This window comes from Neopelma chrysocephalum, unplaced genomic scaffold (genome assembly GCF_003984885.1).
Source record: "Neopelma chrysocephalum unplaced genomic scaffold, ASM398488v2 Primary Assembly neopelma1_97102, whole genome shotgun sequence".
In the NCBI taxonomy this organism is placed as follows: Eukaryota; Metazoa; Chordata; class Aves; order Passeriformes; family Pipridae; genus Neopelma; species Neopelma chrysocephalum.
In genome coordinates this window covers 6,387,591-6,414,646 of record NW_020925744.1, presented here as the reverse complement: position 1 = coordinate 6,414,646, position 27,056 = coordinate 6,387,591, and the positions used below count along the sequence as shown (strand labels likewise).

General features: G+C 42.4%; 1 protein-coding gene and 1 long non-coding RNA gene across 3 annotated transcripts in view; one reads left to right on the top strand and one right to left on the bottom strand.

The window, feature by feature from the left end:
• Window positions 1–913: 913 nt before the first annotated feature.
• Window positions 914–11,344, bottom strand: LOC113961293. The gene is made up of 3 exons (XR_003532258.1): window positions 10,887–11,344; window positions 3,585–3,696; window positions 914–1,620 (listed from the first exon to the last, which is right to left on the bottom strand). It is a non-coding gene; the product is annotated as an uncharacterized LOC113961293 (long non-coding RNA).
• A 341-nt stretch (window positions 11,345–11,685) lies between these two features.
• Window positions 11,686–27,056, top strand: part of ZSWIM6 (zinc finger SWIM-type containing 6) — a 119,917-nt gene continuing 104,546 nt past the window's right edge. The window contains exon 1 of one of the 2 annotated variants that reach the window (XM_027671443.1): window positions 11,686–12,178. In XM_027671443.1, the coding sequence (XP_027527244.1) occupies window positions 11,686–12,178 (493 nt within the window). Of the gene's footprint in view, window positions 12,179–19,872; window positions 19,889–27,056 lie in introns of those variants that run through there. The other variant, XM_027671444.1, reaches the window with a different exon arrangement.

Genomic DNA, 27,056 nt, shown 5'->3' with positions numbered 1-27,056 from the left:
TGATGAGTGGTATTCTTCAGGGTCTGGAATTTTGACTGGCACCGTTTAACATCTTTGTTGGTGACATAGACAGTGGGATTGAGTGCAACTTCAGCAAGTTTTCCACTAACACCAAGCTGTGTGGTGTACACACTGGAGGGAAAGGGATGTCATACAGAGGGACCTTGACAGGCTTGAGAAGTGTGCCCTTGCAAAGCTCAAAAAGGTCAACAAGGCCAAGTGGCAAGGTCTCGCACCTGGGTTGGGGCAATCACAAGTACTAATACAGGCTGAGCAGAAAATGGGTTGAGAGCAGCCTTGCTGAGAAGGACTTGGGGGTGCTGGCTGATGAAAAGCTCAATGTAACTCAGCAATATGTGCTCACAGCCCAGAAAGCCAATTGTATCCTGGGCTGCGTCAAAAGCAGTGTGGCCAGCAGGCGAGGGAGGTAATTCTGCCCCTCTACTCTGCTCTTGTGAAACCCTACCTGCAGTGCTGCATTCAGCTCTGGGGTTCCCAGCACAGGAAGGACATTGACCTGTTGGAGAGGGTCCAGAGGAGACCACAAAGATTATCAAAAGGATGGAGCACCTCTCCTATGAGGAAAGGCTCAGAGAGTTGGGGTTATTCAGCCTGGGGGAGAAAAAGCTTTGGGGAGACCTTAGAGCAGCCTTCCAGTACCTAAAGGGCTACAACAAAGCTGAGAAGGTCTTTTGACAAGGGCATGAAGTGATAGAACCAGGGGTAAAGGCTTTGAATTGAAAGAGAACAGGTTTAGACTAGACATATGGAAGAAAGTCATTACTGTCAAGCACTGGCACAGGTTGCCTCACCACCTGCTGTGGATGCCCCATCCCTGGAAGTGCCCCAGCAACCTCGTCTAGTGGAAGGTGTCCCTGCCCATGGCAAGGGGCTGGAACTAGATTGATCTTTAACATCCCTTCCAACCTCAACCATTTCATGAGAGAAAAAAAAAACTTAATTATTCAGTCTTTTGTGTTTTACTAGAAACATTTCCACCATTTCTATAGATCCATATGATTCTGAGAACTAACATAACCCTTCCTAAATGTACCACATTTACCCATGAGAGTAGCAATGGATGAGTGTTCTTTGCAGATGTAACTGCCATTTACAGCACTGACTTACATGAAGTAGAAACCCTACATAAAATATTCCATCAGACTGGCTAATGTGTTATTCCAAGATGGTGTATTGTAGCAATAAAGAGCAGTGACTGTTCTGAGTATCTGTTGAGAGGGCAGAGTCAGCTTAAAATCTAGCCAATTTTCACAAGTTAGTTAAAAGCAGTTCTACATTTTCCTACACATCTCCTAAATGACTTGTGAAACTTATTTACATAAACATTTCTTTCCTGCTAGGTGACAGATGCACACAAAAGAGACTGACTTAAATAAAAACAGTGAAGTTAACCATAGACAAAAGTGCAGGCAGAGTAACCAGAGAATTATTTTTATTCAGCATTACTTGCAACAGCTGGTGTGACTCAATGAGAAAGGTGTAGTTACGTTGACCCTGCTTCTTTCAGAAATAAATGACCCATGGAGAGACATGAAGAAGCAAGCTATAAGTCAGTCAACCTTCATTCTGTCAAACCACACCTTCCTGTATAAAGGATTTCTGCAAGAACATCATAACATTGCAACAACTAGAAGTATTTACTAGACTAAGATTATCAACAGTTTATAACTGGGATAGCAGGGGACTTACTTAGATCTAGAATTTCCTTTTATATTCCTCTCCTTAGTCTCATTCACTCCACACCTTTTTTCTTTATATGCAGACAGTAGAACATTCATCTTGTCTAAGAATTGTCATTTTCTTTTTTTGTCCCCCAAGTAAACTTGGAAAAAAGATTTCAACTCTTTCTGCATTACAGTTGTTCATAAAAGGCTAGTAGTACTTGTGTTTTTTAGGTGTGCTTCACACAAAATTATGGTTGTTACGCATCTTGTCTGAATCACCACTGGCTATTAGTATTTATAACATTATGCTTTCACTCATCAAAGGAAGAGCTACACAAATGATACCACAAATACTCTTGCTGAGATCAGCATAAGTTAAAATAATAAATTTTGCATAATTTTCACACTGCAGATGCTGAAGTATATTCCCATATGGACTGTAATCTAAAACATTATTTTTCAGTTCTCAAGCTAATTTCAAACAGTTGCTTTCTGAATGCTAATTTCAGGATCATGTTGGCAGATCCATACAAAGCATGTCCTGAATGTCACCATAGTTATTCTCCATTTAGTAAACAGTATGAAATAAACCCACATTCAATGGCAATAATGCAACTTAGACCAATCCTCAGGTACTCCTTTAAGTGTTTTCTCTTCATGTACGCGTCTTAAACTCTGAGTAAGCAAGGTTGTAATTTCGTTTCTGGGTTGTCACTGTGGGGGACAGCATGCCTTTTAAGAAGTGCTCAAACTTAGCAGCAATTTTTCACTCCTAGGACCACCACTGCAGACAAGGCAAGAGATTCTGAGCAAAGGGAAAAAGTTGCCTTCCTTCCCTTAGCAGATGTGGTAACTGCATCTCATGAGCACCAGATGGAGGCTGTCACTACAGCATCAATTACTGGGAGAGGAAACTACAACTTCTGCAAGGCCCAGAGCTATTTTAGGAGGATTTTCTGGATGCTAGAATCAGACCAGGGTGGATCCAATTTCCCTGGCAGTAAATGCCATTTAGAGGGTGGAATTGGAAAGGGATTGGGTTTATACATTCATGCCTCAAATCTTATTCACATTAGTTCTGCCCTTCTCTTCCTCAGTTATTCTACTTCCCATAGCCTAGAGATTTCTTGTTTTCTTTTTAAAGAAAAGATCTCCAGCAGCACATACATTTTTTTTTTAACAAAAATCAAAGACTTTATGTTTGCAGAGATAAATTGAAAGGTCAGAGCAGGATGCAGACCCATCCCAGTGTGCACATGGTGAATTTTGGTGCCTGTGCTGCTGCCCTGAGCAGCTGTGTGCTGTTGCTGCTCAAAATCGCTGAAACCACAGAAGAACAAGGTGATTTTCGTGCTGTTTGTAACAAAGCCCTGAGAATCATATATTAAACTTACTGATTGGGAAGCAGCTTTGAGTTAGGGCACTGGAGGTATTCTTCCATCTTCTCAGGCTGGGGAACAGTAACATAATGTTGGACCTTTACTACAAATGGAAGAATTCAAAGGCTTCATATACCTATCCTTGCCCAAAGGCTTCATTTTTGGAACCTCTAAAAAACGTATTTTACCAGAACACACCAGAAGAGATTTCTACCCCTTCTGCTCACGGATCACATCTGCAGGGCAACTGATAGTGACATCTACGTAAGCTCACAGTCACAGCATCTGACAGAATAACTCCTGCAGTATTTGAATCACACCACACACAGTGCCTGCATCTATTCCCTCTGAAGGACCCCAGTCCAGCCCAGCAGTAGACACTGTTTAGCAATGGGACAGCTGTCCCATGAGTCCTGTTTAATTTATTGATGCAAGGAAGCATGGGCACGTATTAAGTATTGATGGGTCCTTTCCTTCCCAGGAGTAAACCTGCCAAATTCTTGCATCTCCTAATACCTACCCTGGAAGAGGCTCAGAGCACTGAGTTTCGGGAAATATAAGAGTAGATTCTGCCATTATTATTCCAAGTGTCAAAGTGTAGCAGAGGCATGTCTCTCAGCTCCTCTTAATCCCTGGTGCACAAAAGAGAAAAAAGAAGAATGTTCTCCCTTTCTATTCAAAGCAATTTCAAATGTTAGATGTTGTTATTCAGAGCAACTTCAGAAGTCAGATGTTTAGTCACAGAGCAGTAGAAAAAAAATTAAATCCCTGCTCCAAGAAAGGGATTCCAGTGAAGCCTTTGAAGCTAGTGAAGTAGAAGGAAGTACCGGTTTCTCTGACAAAATTTTACTGCAGGCTCTAACCATAGCTTATCTCTATCTACTGAATTTGTTTACAAGGCTTAGCTTGACATATTAGCTCTGGTACAATTTCCAAGACTGCAGGACAGAAAGAATAGGAAAAGAGAAAGTAAGTGGATGGAAAGTTTACCCATTTTGTCCCACTAACTGAGACAGAGTGTACAATGCACTGGCAACAGTATAGTCAAAAGACGATGGGAAAGAAAAAGAAGGGACAGAAACAGATAAATAGACAATGGGGTATAAAATAAAGGTTAAAGTATATCAACATCACCCAGAATACATGTTAGTAAACTGTGTATAACCTTGAAAATTGACTGCTCTGAACGGATGCAGTATTCCACAGCTCAGTCATTCCGTGTTGCAGGGATAACTAGGTAAAACAAGTACACACCACTCTAATTAGCACTTGGGCTACTAAATTTCAAATAATCTCTAAAGTTCTGGAACAAATGCCCAAGTTTACTCGGTTAAACCCAATCCAAAAAAGAACTTAAATGACACTTTGCTCAAGAATGGAGCTGACACCAAATATTGCTGTACAGATACAAACAGAAGATAAAATCTGTGTGGGGAAAAAAAAAGAAGTGAAAACAACCCTTCAAAATATTATAGCCTTGCATTTGGTCTTTATTAACTATTCCTCACTGTGTAGTTGTCTTTGACCAAATGAAGCTTAATGAGATAGCACAGCATTTTTTCACCACACAGAAAATTTTTGGTCTCTAATTTCATAACGTGTCTGAACTATACAGAAACCCTTGTATTTAGAGCACTGCCTTGTAAGTTTGTCTCTGATACAACCCAAGAAAAGAGTTGTCTGTAAATCCTGACTAAGTGTTTCAGTTTGAGCAAAACTAGAGGTATGTTTGCAATATTGTTCAAGTATTTGTAAACTAAGAAGTTAAGTACCAGTAAGAATCAAATTTTACAGTGACTGTTAAGAAAAAAAAAATTAAAGTCCAGCTCAAAGTCCAGCTTGCTAAATGGAATCACTGGGGACCAAGTCAGAGGAAGCAGATGTTGTACCCAAGCTTTTTAAAAGAATGCCTGTTGTTTCAAGAGGAACCATTAAAGTGTTGCTTAGCTATCTCAGCCTTTTCTTTGCCTCCATACTTTCTGTGTGTCCTCAGTTATAGTTCATAAAGGCTGAGAAGTTCAGAAAAGATTGGCAAACACACGAAGAAATTGATGGTGGTGGTGATGGTGCTGCATCCAGCAGGCGGCCGGTAACTAGTGGGGTTCCTCAAGGCTCAGCATTGGGGCCAAGTCCATTTAATGTCTTTACTGATGAATTGGATGAGGAGATTGAGTGTACCCTCAGTAAATTTGTGGACAACAAGTTGGGTGGTAGTGTTGATCTGCTGGAGCGTGGGAAGACTCTGCAGAGGGATCTAGACAGGCTGGATTGATGGAGACCAAGTTATGAGGTTCAACAAGGCCAAGTCTTACACTTTAGCCACAATAACCCCATGTAGCAATGCAGGCTGGGGGCAAAGTGGCTGGAAAGCTGCCCGGTGGAAAAGGACCTCGGGGTGCTTGTTGACAGCAGCTGAACATGAGCCAGCACTGTGCCCAGGTGGCCCAGAAGGCCAGTGGCATCCTGGCTTGGATCAAGAACAGTCTGGCCATCAGGACCAGGGCACTGACTGTCTCCCTGTATTTGGCACTGGTGAGGCCACACCTCGAGTCCTGTGTCCAGTTCTGGGCCCCTCACTACAAGAAAGACATTGAGGTGCTGGAGTGTGTCCAGAGAAGGGCAATGGAGCTGGGGAAGGCTGTAGAGAGTAAGTCCCATGAGAAGCGGCTGAGGGAGGTGGGGCTGTTTAGCCTGGAGGAGGCTCAGGGGATACCTTATCACTCTCCACAATTGCCTCAAAGGCAGTTGTAGCCAGCTGGGGGGTCGGCCTCTTGTCCCAGGCAATTAGTGACAGGATGAGAGGACATAGCCTCAAGCTGTGCCAGGGGAGCTTCAGGTTGGACATCAGGAAGAATTTCTTCACTGAAAAGGTCAGTAAGCACTGGAACAAGCTGGGTGGTGTTGTTTCAGGTTTTGTTTAGTTTTTTTGCTTTAAAGCCATTTTAAAAACCATTTTACCAGCACTTAGCATGCCGGAAAATGCTCTTCTGAAACTTTTAGTGTATGTTGTTTCACCTTCTTTGCCACAGGTGACAATCTACATAAGCAATGTCTTTTTTTGCCTGACAATAGCAGATTGAGGTTTGCATGTCCTCCACACAGTTTATGCCCAAGAATTATTATGCTGCCTACCACTGCAAGGTAGTTACTCGGTCTAACGCAAGGGAGTCTAAAGTAAAGTGCAGTTTAAAGGGAGAAAGCCTGAGAAGACAAAAAGAGGGGTTGTTTGTGTAGGCTGCTTATCCACAAGAAGGCAGTCCCATAACATTTCCTTTTAAACCACCAGCCCATTTCACTTTCTGTACATTATATGTGCTCAGGTATTCCTATACATGGTGGTAGACAGATCAGTGGCATAATGCACCTGATAACTTCTGAACTGGCCTATGACATTTTTGGTGGAGAATGTCTGATCAGAAGAGGATAACCCTTCGAGGAAACTTTTTTTTTCCAAACCACTTTATCACAATTAAGTGCATGTACTTGCAGTAAAGAGAGAGAATACATGGAAAAAGACATTTTTCACCAAAAGTGCTTTTATTTCAATACTGGAAAAATAGAATCCTTTAAAAATAACATTTACAAAAGCCTGTGAGAGGAACACACTGGTTTTGAGTGTTCATATATTTAGCAACTCAGATCTGCACAAGGTCACAACAAACTCCCAGAGACATTAAATCTAGAGTCTTCTCAGAGACAAGATTTTCTCCTGTTGACTTTTTGCAAATGCTAAATTAAAACTCTAAAGAAAAGTGAGACACTCTTATTCCTCTATTCCAAGAGTTCAAAACTCTAAATCAGTGCAACGCATTTAATTTTAAGAAGTCACTTTGCACTTTATCGTTTTATTTGTAACAGTGATGCTTTTACCCTTAATAACTCAGTAGTGAGTTAAACTGTCCAACAGATATCACAAGACAAGGCTCCTTATAAGGAAGAAATAATTCATTACCAGGGTCTATTCTCAGTAAATGTAAACTGAATGTGCTCGTTCCCTGAGGAAATACAGAGCAGCTCTAATTCACACAGCTCTAGGACTGTGGCACAAACAATGCCCTCCCCTTCAGCCCACCTGAGAATGATTTCATACGCCAAGTATCAAGCCACAAAAAGACAGAGGACACAGAAATGAATGAAGAGGATTTTGCTCAGATTAAGATGTTTGTCTCCTTTCATCATTCTGGAATACTGGTAAAGCACACTTAGTACTTTAAGCAGATTTTGCTAAATGCTTTAGATTCTAGCCTCTGACTGCAGTTTTAGAATCATCATAGAATTTAATTAAAATAAAAAGCTGCACTTTGAAAGGGCTCATTCAGTGCTGCTGGTTTATTTTCACTTTAACAGAGAAACCCTAAAGAGCTGGTAATATTCATCCTAGAGTATTTGATTTTAAAGGCTAGTAAAATGCAGAAGTTCTTTTTAAGTCCTTAAATTAAGAATAGTTTCTGAACATACTGAAGGAATCTATTTTAAGGAAACATTGTAAAACCAAAGGCATTGACCAGTTGCACTGCACTAACCAATCTTAAGATGATAACTTCATCAACACTCATCACTACTGTCTGCTTTTCCTGCGTTTTGAATTTCCAGTGTCACTACACTGCAAAGTGCAGTGATATTCACTACTTTTACCTACACCAGTGTTTTTCAGCCTTTTGCATGATGTTAGAATACATTTGGTATTTGTAAAACCTATAGATTTCTAATAAGAACTGAAGTGCCTAGTTATCTAAAAGGCACACAGAAACAGGATAAAAAAGACTTGTTTTAGTACTGTAAACTCTTTCAGTGGGCCAATCAGTCTTTCTTGTTTTGATTATTTTAGTGTGGTTTCCTCAAGTAATTTTTTTTTCTTTCTTAAAGCTTCAGCTCTAAGAACTCTCTAGCCTCCCTTCCCATGTCTCCTTTTCTATCTTTGACCCCCTACCCTCTGAGAGTTTAAAAATATTTTATGCAGTGCATGAACCCAGACTTTTGTTCAGCTTCAATGCAAGAAAGTTTCATCTTTTCAGATAAGATTTAACCACCGGGGTGGCTTGTGCTGGCTAGCATTATGTTGCCTGCCATAATTTTTCTACATTTAGACCACTGTGTGCTTCCTACAAAGACAACTGTGCCGCTGTATGCAATCTTCCTTTTAAATCAAACTGGTAGAATGCTCAAGCTTTTGCTTTACTGGAATGACCAAAAATGACTGCAAGTGGTCTAACACTTTAGATTATTAGGAAGGAATTTCACTGAGTCGTAACCAAGGGTGTTTTCCCATGCAGCTCATAGAATAGCCTTTGATTTCATGCAGGAAGTTAACCAAGTTACGGCTACAGTTTTGCAGCCATTCTTTCCCCTCTGGGTAGCTCTGGGAGACAAACTTCCCAAAAAAGCGAAGTAGAAACAGGAAAGGAATGCTCAGCTTGGCAAGGGCTTTCTACAAGAACATCCACTGAAAGAAAAACTAACTAGCAATTAAAATACAGTTTGAGTATGGCTTAAACACCTTTGAATTTCTTCCCTGGAGTCAACACATCTTCCCACTTGCTTTCAGAAAGCTGAGGGAACTCAAGGAGCAAAACTGGCTGGACAAAAGAACTTCAGCCTCAGACAAGAATTTGCAAGCTGTTCAGGTGCTATGCCCATGCAGCCAAAGCCCATGGAGAAGTTTACTTGGTGCCTGTGGCAAAATGACAAGAGCAAAGATGCCATTACCTCTTGGTGTGCTCCTCAGCCCAGAAACAAAAGAGCTTCACCAGCATCCTGTATATCTATTAATATTTAAAGACTGAATGGGAAGCAGCTATTCCTGATGAGTGGTAGACAGATGAAAGAGGTGGATCTATGAGCTTTTCCACCTATTTTTCTCTGGGATTTCTTTAGCAAATTTAAGATTTCTGCCCAGATCTGAAGAGGAAAGACTAAGTTGAGATAACTGACACAGGCTAATTCTACTTATTATGGATGTTTTGTTGTTGTCATTCCTCTTACTCTTCTTATTTCTTGGTTTTTACTGTAAAGCTTCTTTACTATGATGAGAAGAATTCTTCCAGTGGCATTAGTGTTATTTTTATTGCAGCGAGTCCGGTAAAGAACTGCCACTGCCCAATTAAGCAAAGTATTTTTACTGACTTGTTAGATGCTTGTTTAAAAAAGAAATAGTGGTAGAATTGAGAAGAAAAGTTGCTTTGAGAGGTGAACAATCATTAATCAAGTATGGGATGAAAACTAAAAGTAACTTTCCTCTCCTCTCATACACATGTAATCATGAAGTTCTTTTTTTCCACCTCCTTTGTATACCATTTCTCTGCTCTCAGAAATACTGAGATCAATGCATTAATAGTAGGAGCATTACAACCGCATCTCTGGCCTGCAGCATACAGGCTCCCTAACACCTCCAAAATTTCATTGGAGTTTAGTTTATAAATCCAGTAGAGCACTTGTAAAACACAGAAAGAAGACAGTTAATATTCCAACAAAGTATCTATGAATTTATCAAACTGGCACCTCAAGAGTGTTTTGTTAAGTTCATAGATAAAAGCACAAGCATCACTTTAAACTCACTCCATACCCAGAAGGTAGCTTTCATGATCCAAAAGAAAAACCCAAACTTGTAGTATATATATAAAAAATAAACTATGCAGAACATAGTTCTGGCACTGCCTGCAGTTTAAACTCCTTGGTTAAAAAATATTAGCCGTTTTCTTATTATGAGCAACTGGCACCAGAAGATTTTAAAAAAAAAAAAGGCTCCATACCTAGATGTAAATAAATCTCTACCGATGAAATTTCAAATCAGTGCTACTGTCTAGGAGCTTAAAAGCATAAAAAAAAAAAGGCCAGTACTTGCATATTCTAAACCATCTTCAGGATTCTGCCGATCTTTCTTTAAAAATCTAAGTCAGCAAGTCTGATATGGTTCATTCATTTTCTCATCCATTTTTAATGGAAAATGCAGTTACTGCAAAGCTCTTCAATCCCTCGACCAGAAAATAAGCGATTGTTCCAGTCTGGGGGGTTGGTGGAAACAAAAGCAGACGGCGAGTTTGGAGCTAAGTCGAAGTTGTTTGCACCTCTTTAAATGTTATGCCTACGTTCCTCCGCCGCATTCTCTGACGGAGCCGCCTCCCGCGGAGGGCGGGTTGCGCTGCATCACGGAAAATGTAGTCTGTCTGGGAAAACCAGCCTGCCGGAGGGCAGTCACTCCAATTACGGCTTCTGCAGGGCATGGCATGCGAGCAAGTGCTGCTCGCCGGGAGAGTAAGTGTTGTTTTCAACCGCGAGTCGCCAAACAATGCCACTTACAAGCTAAAGTTCAAAAATATTTAATTAATAGAAAATATTTGGTTTTAATTTTGGTCAATAAAAATAAAAAAACCCTTGATTGCTCTACAATGACGCATCAAAGCCTCTCTCGGTAAATCCCACTGCCGAGATAAAATTTCAAAATATTAAAAATATTTCTTTTTAAAATGTAATTACTAAAACAAAAATGCTTTTTGCTCCACAGTAACACGAACACCAAAGAGCCCCTCTGCGCAAGGAAAGGCGGTGTGGGCTGTGTTTGCTACTCCCGATTCTTGCCGTGAGGCAATTCCATGGCGCGTTCCAGGAGCGGCGGAGGCGGGAGCGGCGCTCTGTGCTGCGGAAAGCGGCGCCGGCGGGATCCCGAGAGACCCTCAGCATATCTATATATACACAAATACATATATTTTTCAGGAAGGACACTTAATTTGAGGCTCCAGCACACGGCCCCGAATGGCGCGGTTTTTTAAGGATCGCCGAGAAACACCCCGGCCGTCCGGTCTGTCGCCACATCCTCACGACCCACCTGGGCAGACGTAGTGCCTTCATCGCAATCCATTTGACTCACAGCGGGTCCGCACAGCCCGGCTCTTCACCCCGGGGCTCCTGGGGCGCTCTCAGGCCGGGACATCCGCAGAGCCAACCGGGAGCTGGCACCGGGACGACGGCGCTTACCGTATTACCTATAATCGAGGGAAAACCAAAAAATCACTCCCCGACACACCTTGGAGTTCGCCTCACTGAGGAACGTCAAGGCCTTGTTATAGGCACGCGCCGGAGCTCCTGCCACAGAAGGGGCTTCGTCCGTCCCGCCTCTGAGGCAGGAGCCAGGTCTTTTCCGTCCCCGCTCCGCCCCAGCCGTTACCATATTTCCCGTCTGCAAGGCGCGGATCACCCCACCCTTCCGGCTTTCCCGGCAGAGGTGACCGGGTTCAGGCCGCGGCGGCGGGCCCCGCCCCCGCATTCCATTCCCTATATGGCGGTGGAGAGGGGGTGCCGCAGGCCACGCCCCCCTTTTCCCACCGCTCGCGCGAGGGCGCACCCGGTGAGGGCGTGCGTGACATCAGCGGGAGAACGGGCTGGGAATGAGGGCGGTGGGAGCACCGCCTCCTCCCCCCCGCCGGGGCCGTTCTATTTACGTTTGTGAGCTGATTTGCATAAGGTTACTCCCGCAGCACCGCCCCCCGGGCCCCGAGACCCCGCCCACTTCGCCAAATTAGGGCAGAGCGGGGCGTGTCCCCGGCGCCTCGCGGGCGCTCACCGCCTTCCTGGAGCCGTTTATACGGTACAGCCACTTCCGCTGTCGGCTTAGAAGGGGCGCGATCATGGCGGAGCGCGGTCAGCTCCCCCACCTTGCCAAGCGCCTCTGCTGCAGACCCGGCTATGGCTCGGGCTGCAGGCCGGGGCAGCGGGCGGGTGGCGCCGGGCCCGGCGGCGGCGCGCTCTGCGCCGGATCCTCTTCCGCAGCCGCCGCCGCCGCCCTGGGGCTGCTGCCGCTAGGCAAGACCCAGAGCCCCGAGTCCCTCCTGGACATCGCGGCTCGCAAGGTGGCGGAGAAGTGGCCCTTCCAGCGGGTGGAGGAGCGGTTCGAACGGATCCCGGAGCCAGTGCAGCGCAGGATCGTGTACTGGTCCTTCCCCCGCAGTGAGAGGGAGATCTGCATGTACTCCTCCTTCAACACTGGCGCCGAGGATCCCGCCGCCGCGCCTGGCGGAGCCGCGGACGCCGCCGCCACTGCCGCCGACGAGAACCGACTGCCCTTCCGCAGGGGCATCGCTCTGCTCGACGGCGGCTGCGTCGATAACGTCCTGCAAGTCGGTGAGTCACCGGCCGGCAGGGAGGGCACCGGCGGCCGCCCCCAGGGCCGCGGGTCTCCCTCTGCGCGTCACCCGCCCGCCGTCCGTCCCTCCCTCCCTCCCTGCGCCGGCAGCTCCCCGCCCGCGGCCCGGCCAGTGCAGCCCTTCATTCCCTGGCTATACCGCGGGCCCGGCAACTTCCTCCGCCGATCTCCTCCCCCTCGCGCCCGGGACGCGCAGTGACTCCCTGGCTCCGTGACACGGACTCGGTCTCTGCCTGCCCCTTTTAACTCGCAGCCTCGCACCTCGCTGTGCCCGCTCCCGGCCCGTGTAATCCCGTTTGGCTCTGCCCCCCTCCCAGCGCCCACCCCCGATAATCCGGGTCACCGCCTTACCCCGAGCCACAATAGCGAGGAGATGCTGCTTCCCCATCCGGGGGGGGGACCGCGGGTGGAAATGAATCAGCAGAAGGACGGCCGGCGGGGGAAGGAGGGGCGTGCGGGTTGCGTCGCCGTCCAAAATAAAGACATAAAAGCGTTGCGAGATCCCGGCAGCGGGAGTGCGGGGGGGATCCTGGAACAAAGGCATTTCTAGGGCATCAACGGCGAGCCGGAGGGAGGGGGCGCGATCCACGCCGCCGGGGGTGGTGGGGCTGGGGTGGGAGCTTTGGGATGAGCCGCTTCGTGACAAAGAGACGGGGGGGGGAAGCGCAGCTCTTCCTCCTCCTGGAACAATGTCCCCTTCTTCTTCCTCCCCCCCAGCCCAGCCGCCTGCCGCTGCTCTTCACCCGCTGCGGGCGCCCCTGGTTAACTCCTCCCTGCCAGTGTTTAAAGGGCTGCAGAGGTGGGTACCCCCCCACGCACTTTTTGGGGACTGTATGCCGGGGGCGGCTCCCCTTCCTGAATGGAAGGTCAGCCGCCCCCGGCAGATAGCCCCCTCCGCTGGTGGGTGATGTTCTTTGTGCGACCCGGCCACTTTGTTCTCATTTTGATGTTGTTTATTTGCGTCTTTTTTTGTTTTCCTCCCAGTTTTCTGTCGCTTCCCCTCCTCCTTCTCTGAAAAGGGAAAGACAGACAAAAGAGGTTGCTGCTCGCCTTTTGTTGATGGCGGCGCCTCGGTGTGTGTATGTGTGGGGCGCCGGCATCCCTCCCTTCATCCTCCCCCAAAACCTCGGTCCTGCCCGCTGCGGGCTTGACTTGGCAGGCACCTTGCAAACGTGCCATCAGTTTTTTTGTCCAAGGGAAGACGTTTCCCTGCTCCTAGGCTAAGTGCCCCACCCTTCTGCCTAGGGGGACTTTTTTAAAAAAAATCTAATTAACTTTGTTGTAAGTTTCATCTTTTGGCTTTGTCTTTCCAAAGGTCTGACGTGCATCTGTGATTCCTCAGGACTAGCAAAACCAGAAGTAGGGCTTTTTTGGTTTGGTTGGCAGTGCTGAGATTTTTTTTTTTCTCTTTTGCTTGCACTTGATTCTGTTAGCAAGCGATGAGGAATGACAGGAGTGCACATAGAAAGGGTTTCTTGGCTGATTGCATTTAAGCCAGGAATTCACTGTGAAAATAAAACCAAGGGGCAATAAATAAAAGATGCAGTCTTCTCTTGGATTCAGACACCCAGCGTGGGCTTTGCTTTGCTTGCTTTCGGCAGTGGAATAGGTCTCAGTGAGTAGTTGTGAAAGAAAAAAAGTAACTTTTCGTATGTCTTCAAAGGGGGGGGCATTGAGTAATGCTGGCAAGGGTCAATGTGAAGAAACAAAATATGCATAAATACAACTGAGGTGTTGACTGCTTCTTCTGGAGCTCTTGTATGCATTCCAAACAAATGCTATACCTACTGCTGCAAATACATTTGCTTTGTTGTATTCCCCCCTCAACCTTATGTGAGCCTCCTTTGAAAGTCTGCACAAAAATAGTAGTGGAAACTGGTGATATGAAAGATGTCAGTTGTTTTGACAGAGGCCTTTGGCGAGGGAACTGTGGAGGACTTGGGTAGGCTGGGTCTTGCTGTAGGAAAGTTCTTGTGTAATTTGGGTAGGTAGCTGTATCATTAAGGCCAAGTCTTGCTGACAAGATATTCCTTGTGAAGCAGAAAGGTGCAACTGTTTAAGACAATTCAAACAGAGTAAGTTATATTGGGCAGAGAATGGAATTGGTTTCATGTAATATGGCTGAATATGTAGCATTGATGGCAACTTAAAATATTGAGTTTATGTAAGTGCATCTTTAGTGACCATATAAATGTTAACTTATGTTCTTTGCAGTATGAGTAATGGAAACTCTGTAAATGTTTACTATTGTACTATAGAAAAGTGCAGTTACCAGACAAAGTATGTTTTATTACATAATTTTAAGAGCATTGCTTATAACCTGAAGTATTATTATAAACAGGGAATGTAAGACTTGATTTCTGAGAGATGCATGAATTTCAATTGAGTGGTAGTTAAATGGAACTATTTGCTTCTGAATTTTACGTTTCAAATTTTCCAGTGTAGCCCTAAATAAACATTCTGACAATTTTATCATGGTAATTCATTTCAAGCAGGAGGATTTCAAAAACCTTGTATCAGAGCTTTGCTAAAAATCTTCATGTGATCCTTCGTGCCCCCAACTTAGTCTCATGTGTTTTGTAACGAAATCTGAAGTAAAAAGATGATGTCATATTAGTGATACACACAAACAATGTTCTTGGTAATCAGGCAGTAAAGTTGCCTGCTAGCCTATTTTGAAGTTGAGTGGTATTGTGGTAGTGTAATACTTAGCCTCGCTTAATTTTAAAACATTTTTCTCCAAAGAAGTTGGCTTCAGAATTCCATTTTCATCTAATTTATTGATATATTTCTAGCTTTTTGATATGCTTCAATTGGACATGAAGGATTTTCTTTTTTAGTTTGTTTATGTAAAAAAAAATAGAGAATGCAGGATCCTAAATCAAACCTTCCCAGCTGCATGAAGCAGCTCTTCTACCTTGCGTGTTTTAGATTTATTTCAAACCAAGTATTTTTAGAGAGGAGCCCCGAAGAGAAGATACAAGGACTCCTTGGAACAACATCTCAGCCTTGGCCATATTGATCAACATAACTGGTCTACTTTGGCCTTCAGTCGGGAGGCCTGGAGACTATAACACTGCTGTTTCCTTTGAGAACGCACGCAGGATCACTCTCGAGGAGAAAAGACAACGCAGAAAGAACCGTGTCTTGCAGAATATGCCACCTAAGGAGTCTTTCTGCTGTGCCTTTTGCAATCGGACATGTCTATCTTGTATTGGCCTTATTAGCCACCAGCGTGCTTGTAACAAATGTGGATAGAGCCTTTCCCAAATCTTCATTTGCGAAGCCTAGCCATGATACAGTCTAAGCAATGAAGCACTTTGTGAGTAAATACAACAATCTGGAAGGAAAATTAGAAATTGACTGTGTTTCATTTGGCCAAATTTTTGAAGATTCCAGGAGCAAGCAGACAGTTTTAGGTGGTGAAGTGTATATTTGGGTTCTGAGGTTAGTCTTGAATTAGTATACAGTACTGTATTGTCGTCACAGCTGTGGCTGTCAAGGTTAGAAAAAGGTGTGATCCCTCAATAGCACAGCTGACCTGGCGAGAGCCCTTAATGCAGCTATTCTAGGAGAAGAAAAAACCTTTGAACCTCTGCTGGTATGACTCTTGCTTGGGGAAAGACAGACTGCCTTGACTGTAGTGCTGTAGAGCTCAGCTCCACTGCTGTAGCTGCATCTGCATTATAGGAGCACTTAAAGTGGTTTTTGTTTGTCTGTTTGTTTGTTGGGGGTTTGGGGGGGGGTTTGTTTGTGTTTTTTGTTGTTGTTTGGTTTGGTTGGGGTTTTTTTTTGTGTTTGTTTGTTGGGTTTTTTTTTTTTGGATATGTCATACAAGTACTCCTACAGGATCCCTGCCTCTCTGTAATTTGAGGTCGGTTTGTTTTTGTTGCATAGACCCTGCTTGTGCATACAGGCCTTTCTTAAAGGAGTTACAGCCTTTCCATGGTAGCATGTGGTTTTGTAAACTCCATAGTCATGCCTCTTAGGTATGAATGGCAAGGGAGTGAGTTGGAGGGAAGGGACTCTTAAGGAAGGAGAATAATATGAAGACTTCATTGACTGGCACTTAGAACAGTTCCAGAATATAATGTTAATATAGTGAGCTAGAAAACTACCTTGTCTGTGGAATGGGGTTCAGCCGAAGAACATCATCAGTGTGGAGCTGCAGGCTCATTTTTTTGAAACATCTTCAGTGATATGTGATTGGGTGATGTAACCAAAATACTCTTTAGAGAAAAGGAAAGTAAAATTTCTTCATTGTAAACTAGTGGTTAAAGGTCTGTGAATGTTTCTTTTGTTGGTTCTTAAGTGAAGTTAAAGGCTTGAGATTTTTTTTTTTTCCTGATTCTCTTTTAATGAGAAGTATTTATCTTCTGACTCAGAGGTGCTTTTATCATCTGTTATTACAGCTGATTATTTCCCTCCTTTTCCTTTTTTAAAAAAGATTTTTAAATATGAACTGAAAGATGGTGATTACTTTCAAAACCAGGAGAAGTCATTTTTTCACCATGGAGAACGCTTTAGAAGACCATATTGGTAGCTGCTGCATGTAATTCTGGTGGAATGTGTATTGTAGTCAGCAAATTTCAGATCCATTCAATGGATGATGATTCGAGTTAAGTTTTGGTTCTTCCTTGATATCTTTACTAAAAAACCCACAAAACCTTTGAAATTGTAGAGCAAGTAAAAAAAAGGTGATTTCTCTGCTTTCTGGGCTAAGTTGTATGAATGCCAGTGGTATTACATAAAACACCTTTCTATTGATAAAACCATAGCAAGTATTTTATGAGCAAAGCTAGCACAAATGTTATATTGTGCTGTGAGTTGAAATGTGCATTGTAGCAGACAAGATGATCTTCACTGATGCATACAATATATATGTAATTGTTGATGAAAGCTGTGGAAAAGATGGCTTTAGTAAAAACATTTATTTAATGAAAGTAATACTGAGTTGCGTGACAAAACTAAGGCTATCATTAGTGGGAATGCAAGCACTGTGTTTTGTGTTAACTTTTTATGACCTGTGATGCCAAATTGTTCTGGTTAAGTGTAGTTACCTTTTTCCAAGGGGAAAAGGTTGTGTTAAACTCTGCCTGTTTGAGGAGGAGAATTTTATTTGCTGATGTGCTAAAAGAACAATCATTGTATCTTCCACCGTCAGCCTAAATTGGAGTTTGGTTAGGAATGTATGAGTAAAACAAGTAATCCAGAGTTTGTGAATACAGTATTGTGGTACAGGCATAAACAAATGATGTCTGACTTTTTGGTGGTCTTTTTTTGACTTAGTTCCAAGACTACTAGAGTCTTGCAAAAATGTCTTAATTGATTCCAGTTTCAGTTTGCTTTAAGAAATAACTACCAATATTTCCAAGTTCCAGAAATAAGTAAGCTCACTTTTAAATATTTCTTCCTGAAAGGGAGACATCTAATGTGTTCCAGTTTCCATGTTAGATTTGGAATGTGATGCATTAATTGGGGAATGCGCAAGCTATTTTCAGTGTGTGCTCTGATGTACTATCCTTGACCTTGAATAATTTCTTTGGAAACCCTAAAAAAAAAAAAGTAGAGGAAAAGAAGTGAAAAGGCTGTCTTCTAAGACCAGATCACTGAAGGTGGGAAAACTTTGTAATCAGCTCCTGCCTTTTATTCAGTTGTTCTAAAAATATCTAATCTGGATTTGAAGAGAACATAAGCATTTTAGAGTGATTTCAAGATCTGAAAATAAAACCTTATACTAATTGTGAATTATGGGATAAATGTAATAGGACAGCATCAATACTGCTCTAGAATTCATTTAATTTAAGGAAAAAAATTAATTGCAAATCACTTCCCATCATAATTTTAAAAGCAAGGAATCTTCCTTTATACAGAAATTTTATATTTGGTTGATGTAATAAAATTTTTCATTGTCTTAAGTCCCCTTAATTTCAAGGCTTTCCTCACTTCCAAGAAAACAATTTTCATTTTCAAAGTTTGCATACTGTTTTAGAAAGTAATTCCATCTTTGTATATGATCAGATGTTTTGGTGTGTAGCAATGCTTGAATTTGAGTCAGTTGTCATGCCAGCAAACTGATGCCTGCATGTGCTCTCTCACTCTCCCTGTACTCTAAGTTTCAGAGATGAACAATTAATTAAAAGCAAAATCTGTGTGTGAGGGTGGGCTGGAGCTGTTTAAAAGTTAGCATATGACAAACTGTTTTCCTTAAAAATCAGTAGCTAGTTGCTGCATTTTCCTGTATCAGTGTTTTTTTTTTTTAAAACCTTTTAAAATTGAACCATTACTTAAGACTGTGGTAAAGTTCTAATTTAAAAAATACAACCTACTCCAAATGAAATTAAGTATACTGTCACATACAGCAATTTTTACTGGTGAAGGGTAAGTATATTAGATGGCACGCTCTAAGATATGTCTACATGGGTTTAACTTAAATGTCACCTGCTGTCTAGGTAATCTAGTTATGTCAAGATAAAGCATGATGTTTTGTAGTAGTGTAACAAAATATGAGTGCAAAGTCACCGTAGTATAGGAAAGCAGCTGACATCCCTTAACTCACTTTTTCTTTAGCTGGTTTTCTTTGGGGATTAGGTAGGAGAATTTACTGCATCTTTAAGAAAAAAAAAAAGACAAGAAAGAAAGGACCATGCTATTTTAACTGACAAAAGCTGTCCTAATTATGAATATGCTGTCTGTGACATGAACTAATTTGAAATCTTAAAAAGCTTTCATGTGCAGCAAGGGTACAGATTTAATGCGAATTCTGATTGCCTGGAATGCAGTCAGCCTGACAGCACGTGACAGCACATGAATACTCAGTACTCTCCAACAAGTGCACTTGTTCTGGGAGATCTGTCTCCTTGAACTTCCAGTTTTTCCTCTCCATTTACCATCTAAGACTAGCTAAATAAAAAGCTTCTTTTAGCTGGGTGTGTGTGCAGCCCTTGACATGGCGTCATAACCTTCTGTGACCTGGATCACTAGAGATGTTGGCTGGTACTGTATGCTGGTTTGCATTCTCCTTGCAGCTACATGACAGTTACCATGATTTATGTGATGCCCTTGCAGCGCATTACCCTAACGAAGTAGCAATATGAATCCAGTCTGTGTTGCTTTTGCCCTGCTATGGAAGACCAGAAAGTCTGGAGAACTTGAGATGTAAGTCACAATCTTACAATAGTTGTTTTCTGACTTAATTCTGCAAATGTACAAACAGACTGGAGGAGTGTAGCCTTCTAATTGTAGAGAATTCCTTTGTGATTGAGTCAGAACTGATAAAAGGCCTGCTGTACAAGTGGGATGGGGATACAAAAGACTTTTTCTAATTCAGTATAGATTGAAGAGTCTCCTAATGCGGAATTTTTACGAACACTTTATTAAACCCTTCTGAAAAATCGAAACAAATTGTCAAAGAGGGGAGACCTGAGCAGTGTTTAAAGTGTATTTTAAAGTAATTGTGATATGCACAATCACAGGGTTTATAAAGGAGAGTTCCCTTTTTTATTTGTGAGGGGGTTTATTATTATTTCTTTATTTTTTATTTTTTTTTTTTACTCTAATCCTCTAATCCTCTTTGCAAGTGAGTGCGTTTGACAGTCTTGAAATACCTGGAAATTTTGCTGTGGAATAGCATGGGCAATGGCTGAGAAGGTCTGATGTTAATCGGAAGGATACAGTAAAACCTGTCAGTAAGTTTAAATTCACACTAGTAGAGCTAGCTGAACAGATAAATAAGAAGCTCATTTACTTAATTAATGTGCTAAAAATTCAGGTGATCTACCTTTATCCTGCTTTATTTACCAATCTGCCTGTTTCCATAAGTCATCTTTCATTGTTGATTGGTGTCAGACCTTTAATGTTATGGCATTGTTGGAAAAATAACTGGGGGAAAAGGCATAAGAAGAAGAAATTTCACAGATGTGTGTGTTAATATTTATGTATTAATTAATATTATTTAAATATTATAATCAATATTTATTAATATTTATTGAGTCTTTTTTACATTTTTCTTATTTTACAGAAGTTAATTGCATTCAAGTGATTGTTTTAAAGGCTGGGAAGATCAGCTGTTGCATAGCTGTATGGCTTCTAAGAAATGAGACACTTTATTGAACATGTGCCAAATTTAACTGGTTACTGACAGCTGGTAGTAATGTAGTGATGGTGCAGGAACTATGCAGGAGTTGTTCAGCTGACTACAGTGTTTAATTTATACTCACTAATGAAACAAAAAACATTTGACCGTCGAGGCACTTAAAACTGGATAAAGTTTTATAAAGTGTGAGACAAATGTACAGTCTCTAAGAGTAGAGGATCAGGTTTGCATGCATTCTAATTATATAAGTTTTTTTAAGCTTGTATTAAAAGCAAGGTGTTGGGTTAAAGGCTTTAGCACTGACTCTCAGATTTGTTTCCTTATGGTTAAAGTTCAACTCTTTCCTGTTCTAAACTAGTGACCTATCTGCATAGCAGGGTTCCATTATGTGTGCAAGGCATAGAGGCAGCACAAACTCTCTTCCACAGTTCAGCTTCTAACTTACCCTAACTTAGCCACTTATGTGCTGCTGTGGCTATGAAAGGATGGCAGATAAAATCAGTATTAAGAATTCATTACCAAATGCACCTACATTTGGTAATAATCTTCTTGGGATCTTCTGGAAAATATAAGCAAATCAGTGAAGTGGAGAACCATACAGTAAGCTATTGGTTGCTTCCACAGCAGTTGCATCAGACTTTGCTTCTCCTGTTTGTGGCAAGCCGTGCTTTGGGAGGGTGGAAAGTAGGTTTAGTAAAACACTCGTTCGCATATTTACAAAGCTGGCCTGAGTGACCACATTAAACATGACTTGTGCTGCTTCAAGACAATTCTGTGGAGTCCGCTGATTTTAAAAGTTCAAGAATAGGGAAAAATCAATAGTCTAAATGAACTGTTTAATATATTAGCTAAAGAAAAAGTCTGGAATGCTTTTATTCTGAAGTACTGTGTTATGACCAATGACAGCTGGAACAATTGGCTCTGCTGCTGCTGCTGTACATGCAAAATGAGTCTCAGTTCTTCCATTGATTTAGACTGTAAACCAAAACCTTGCAAACTGACTACAGTTAGTGTCTTGAGGATAAAATATACAGTCCATTATATTCTGTTTCTGGATTTAGTGTATCTATATTACACAGGAGCCCGAAACTTCAATTTCACTTCCTCTAGAGTAGGGTGATGAAGGTGATGTAAAATGCACAGCTATTTTTTAACTTTCTGTTATTGTAAGCTGTGATATGTGAGAACACCATCATGCAGCTTTCCTGGTCAAATATGAATGCATAGAGGTGACTTTAGCTCAACATGCTAATGCGTGAATGGTAGGCGGTGACTAGGAATGAATGGGTTGTGATGTAACAGGTGCTATGACAGTCTGATGGGATAAGGAAGCTGAGAATAACTTGATCAATCCTACATACAAATTTTAGAGACAGCATGCCACTTAGCTTTACTGAGAGTTTTCAGTGATCAGTCTTTACATTGTCATGTATCCTGGCAATACCTTACAGACTTGATTTCTAGGTAATTATGCAGATGATAAATGTAAGTGGCTGTTTGGTGGCAGGAGTGAAGAAGTGTTTAGTAGTAAATAAGAGTTTGTTTTACTGAATAATATGTGCTTAAAGAGAAGAAAGGTGGTGAAATGCTGAGTAAGATGCTTTATAGATGAGAGGCTAGGAAGAGAAGTAGGGAAGTGATAATACCTGAGATAAGGTAGAAGTCAGAGACCTCAGTAGATACCTGATGCACTTAAGGAGGATATAGTTCTCTCTATAGGGTCAACCTTCAGTGGGTATTAGCAAAGGCATAGAAGCTGATAGATTCTTTCCTACGAAATGAAACACAGTTTTCAAAAGGGAAAGCAGGTAAACAAACTATAACTTAGCTGTTCTGTAGCTTTTGAAATAGTAAAATATGTTTTAAGTTTTGAAGTGAGTGTTCTCTCTCTTTTCAACTTTATGTTCCAATTTCAATTTTATAAATAAGATGTATCTGACGTACAAAGGTAAGCTCTGATTTTTCAGATAGCACTGACTTTCTGTGTATTTGAAGGGTGTTTGTCAATTTTACTTTATTAGAAGCAGAAACTATTTCTGTTGAGTAATGGTGGAGGCTTGTTGACTTCATTTTGTGCAACTGTTTGAAAGAGATTTATTCATAGCATTAAATATGCATTGATAAAATCACAGAATTTCATTTACTGTAAGCCATAGTCAAATTGTAATTTAAATCTCCTGAACAGGCAATAAATGGCTTAGTTTTAAAGCATTGTATATTATTGCAAAAAGAGATGTGTTTTCTTATATTCCCCCCTCACACACCAGTAGTCAATATCTGTGGTATCCACATTTATGAACAACAGATTTATTTTTTTTTTCCAGGGCTATATGTTGTCCTGACCTGGGAATAAGGGTGGGGAGTGCAGTGAGGAAAGACAAGAATCTGATGAAGAGTGAGGTACACCTGTATTAGCTCTTTTTCAGAACAAAAGTAGGAAGGGGAAAGAAGAAGAGAACTGTTGAAGTTGCTACGGTGGTGATCAGAAGGACTGGAGAAGTTTTTCCTGTGGATAAGAAGAGGCCGTGTGGAAGACAAATCTGACATTAGTAGGGATATAAGATTAATAGTAAAGTTTGGAAACATAGGACAGATGTGGGTGTTGTAATCACAGCAGCTAAGAGATCTGAAATTTTGTTGTGTTTAAAAGGAAGGACTTGTATATGGACAGCGCAACAAGGAAGGGTGCTGATGTGATCAGAAAAGTGAATACTCCTAGCACATAGAGTAAGCTTAAAGGAGCAAGATGTCAGTAAGATCAAAGCTGCTATTTCCTGATACTCAAAATGTGAAATGATAGCTAATGAAACGTGTGAGTGGATGAATGGAAAGAGATCTGAATCATGGGCATGAGCTTCCGTGCCTGTTATGAGATCCATCTTCCCCTCCCTCCTTGAATAACAAAAGGAAGTTTAGAAGTAGAGGTAAGTGTTGAGAAACTGCTACTGAAAGGAGGAAGCAGAGGAAGATGACTGAACAACTTTTAGGAAGTAAAAGGAGAACCACAAAAACTAGTAAAGGTCTAAAGTTCTGGGAGGGGAATCAACATTTTATAGAAGTGCTGAAAGGTACAGGAACCTGAATCCAGAAAACATCTCCACTGAGGACCATGGTGAAAACCATCCCACTGAGATGCACTGTGCTGGAACCAGCAGAGGCCCAATAGCAGAACCACATTCCAGGCAAAAGGGCCTTGGTGTATCAATGACTTTGCTGTGGGAGCGAGGTGGTGATGTGGGACAAGGTGGTGGTGTGATATCACACAAGCATCTCAGGCAAAAGTTAATGGGTGAATGAGGTAGGAGAATCAGCAGCATAAGAGTGCAAGAAGTTTGTATATTAGCCTGGCACGCATGTAGCTTGTTTAGTAGGAATGGGGTTGTCTGTAGTTGTGTTTTGGTCCAGGAGCCTGAGAGGTATAGCATGTCATTCAGCCTTGGTGAGGAAATAAATGTCATGAGCCTGGGAATGGAGGGATGGGGTGTAAGTGAATATGCCAAAGTCAGAGTAGATCTGCTTGTATTGCAGCTGATGCTGGTTTAAAGTGCCAGAAGCAGAATGGGAAAGCTGTGTCTGTAGGGCTGACTGGAGGTGGGACTGCTGTGGACATAGCCTGCAATTTAATCTGCGTTTAGTAGTTGGGTACAAGTAATGTACCCAGCATGTTCAGTGCAGGCTGGAGGGACCTTTGATGGGCTCATCCCTGGCAGAGCTCATTGCCCTCTCACCCTGCTCTCTGCACTGAGGCAGCTCCACTTCCACGGGCAAAAGCACTGCTGGACCTTTGGTTGGTTGGTTTTGCCAAAAATGGATATACTTGCAAGCAGGAGGCTGTTGCAAGATTTGTGGGCAATACATGCTGTAGGTGTCTAACAGCAGTGCCCCAGTTTGGTGGTTGCAGCTCGCTGGCCCTGATGTGGGCACACTGGTGCGGTAACACAGGGCCTCCACTAAATGAGCGGTGTGTGTGAGCTCTTCAGAGGCTCTTGTACCAGTCTACAAAATCTCGGTTGTGTCCTAAAGGTGGTATGCTAAACAAGGGCTGAAATCAGGTAGTCTGTGGTCTTTGTAAATAAGGGTTTAAAACTCAAATACAGGTGTGCTGTTTTCTTTCTAAGGCTGGCAACCTTAGGTTGCCTGACAAAGATCGTAAATGAACAAGGCCTTAAATTCTGAGAGCAGTTATGACTATATTTCCAGCTGCAATTTAGCAAGAGTTATCATCCTTGCCCCCACCTTATTCTGGGGAATGGGCATTCCTGGTTTGCCAAGCTTGCAGCCCTTAGGAAGTTGCTAATGTGGAAGCACAGTGTGGCTCTGAGCACGAGAGTTCTTCTCCAAAAGCTCATTCCAGCAGATTTTGCTACCTCTTGTCACTCAGTGAACTCCTCCAAGGATGGACTACAAAACAGGCCTATCAAAATAATTGTTTTACATTGTGAAATACTTGTCATGACTATGGTAAATGAAAGAACTGACTTATTTGCTGTGCCTTGACTCATTTACTCCTCTGTTCCTCACTGTGTAACTTACAACAGCAAATGCACGTTGCTGTGCTTATAAACTTTTTGCAAAGGTTTTCTGTGATTGCCATTTGCACACTTCACCCATGGTGACGATCACTGTGTGTTATCCACCCTGAAGTTACGTAATTGCTTTAGGCTGGCTTATATTCAGACTGCTGTCAAAGGAATGCTGCAGTTCTCCTCAAGCTTGCAGCTTGTGCCAAGGCTTGTGGAGCTGTGTGGTGAGCCAGAGAACTGGCCTGCTTATGAATTCAGATCTTGCTGGGTGAGTTTCACCTGGTTTATTGGCCAAGAAAATGCTACTGTTGATGCAAGGGAGAGGAGATTGCAAGAGGGGGCACTGAGAAGTGCAGGGCTCTTTTCTGTATCAGTCACACTCGGACTGGCCTAAAATGACCTAACTGCTGCCTGGGGAGAGGAAATGGCTGCTGTGCTTGGGAATTCACCTGTGGCAAAAGGCAGCCTGTTTGTTTCAGAGACATCAGCACAGGCCTTTCCCGAGCCCAGATTGTGTGTTGGCCCACGTGAGTGAGCTGTTTTCAACATCGCTTCATCAACAGTGGGGGTTTTTTGTGTGTTACAAAACCTTAGCCAAGTCATGAGTACCCCTCCCACACTCCACCAGTGGTTACAAGAAAGAGAGACAAATGTTTACTTTGAGTACAAGAAAGAGGAAAGAAATACCTAACCATTTACTCCAGTTGTGCACATTCATGTCTGTCGATATTTGCATAGCTGATGCAAAAGGAACTTTTTGCCTTCAAAGTTCGTACATTTCCTCTCAAGGCAGTGCTGAACTTCAGCATACTTATAACTTTCAAAGTAGTTTTTCTCCTTATTATGCTGTTGTTTGGTGACCTAATAGTGTGTTCAGTGTTTATTTTCATCATAGCTATTGACTTCAGTTGCTAAAGTAAGCGTTCACAGCTTTTTGTGTGACTAGACCTGATGAGCCAACATAGCTAAGAGTGAGCTGAAGTCTCTTCTTTCCTTCTTGAATTTTGATCTGTTGCCACTCAGGAGTCTCACTGGAGGCTGCAGGGTTGTGGTAGTGTAACAGAGACTTTAGTTGTCTGACATGGTCTTTTTTACTGGTAGCATTACTTGAAAAAGAAATGATGGAGCATGGCTTTCTTTCAAGAAGATTTTGAGCTGAGTTTGTAGGATGGGCTTGTGGGGGGGAGCAACCTTACTGCTTTTAAACTCAGTATTTTTATTTGAACATCACCAAGAGTCTAAAATAGCTTTGTGATGTTCCGATATCATTACTGCTTCCCCAATTAGAACAGCAATTGAGCAAAATGTTGGTGCTTTTGTATAGCTTCTGTAGTGTGGAAGCTAAATGACAGCTACTTTGGTAAGTGAGGTGTATTTACTGAAATGATCTGTTTTCAGGACTGAAAGCCAATGTGTGATCTCTTTCAGATGAACCTAACTAATGCAGAACTTAGTCTGCACATAACTGGTGGAGTTGCGAAAGCCCTGTTGCACACTTTACAGTGCAGATGAGGCCATTTTTAGGGTAGAAATGGCTTCCCTTTACCATAAAGAGAGATTTCATGGAACTTCATGTGCCTGTCTGGGAGAGGGTGTTTGGCTTTCTCAGCTGCTTGCGCTGGGGTAGATCAAAGCTTAGTATTGCTTGCTTTCAACAGTAGCCTGTTTCATTGAGGAAGGATTCATCTGGGTTGCTCACATCCTAGAGCCCTTCTACAGCTCTGCCTAGACAATTGTGGCTGTCAGAACTGTTAAAGCATTCATGAGCAAGACACCAGGTCCTGCAGTTGTACATAGTTTAAGCAGGGTACTTACCTCTCTGGGTTGTCTCCTGCTGGAAGGAGGAGACATGCATGACCTGCATGACCTCTAACTGCTAAAAGTGTCTAGATCCCTCCAGACCTCTGCAGGTGGTATTTACTGTACATGTTTATCCAGGATCCTAAATTAAATATTTTTTATTTGAGGAAAGTGAAGTTTATGTAGTCTGGAATCTATCCTGCTCTATAGCAACACTGCTAAGAGTCTTATAAAATTGATGTCTGCTTGTTTTAGGCTGATCACAGGTGTTTAATGTGATACTTTGCAAGCTGACCATGACTTCTGCAAGCCAGGCTTGTTAAAGAAATGCCAGCTTGAACTCTTGTCTACTTAGGAGAATGGAAGCAGTCAGGTGTATCAGTCATTCAGTTTTTATACAAATTAGTATGGTTTCATGGTTGTCTTGGTTTTGATCTC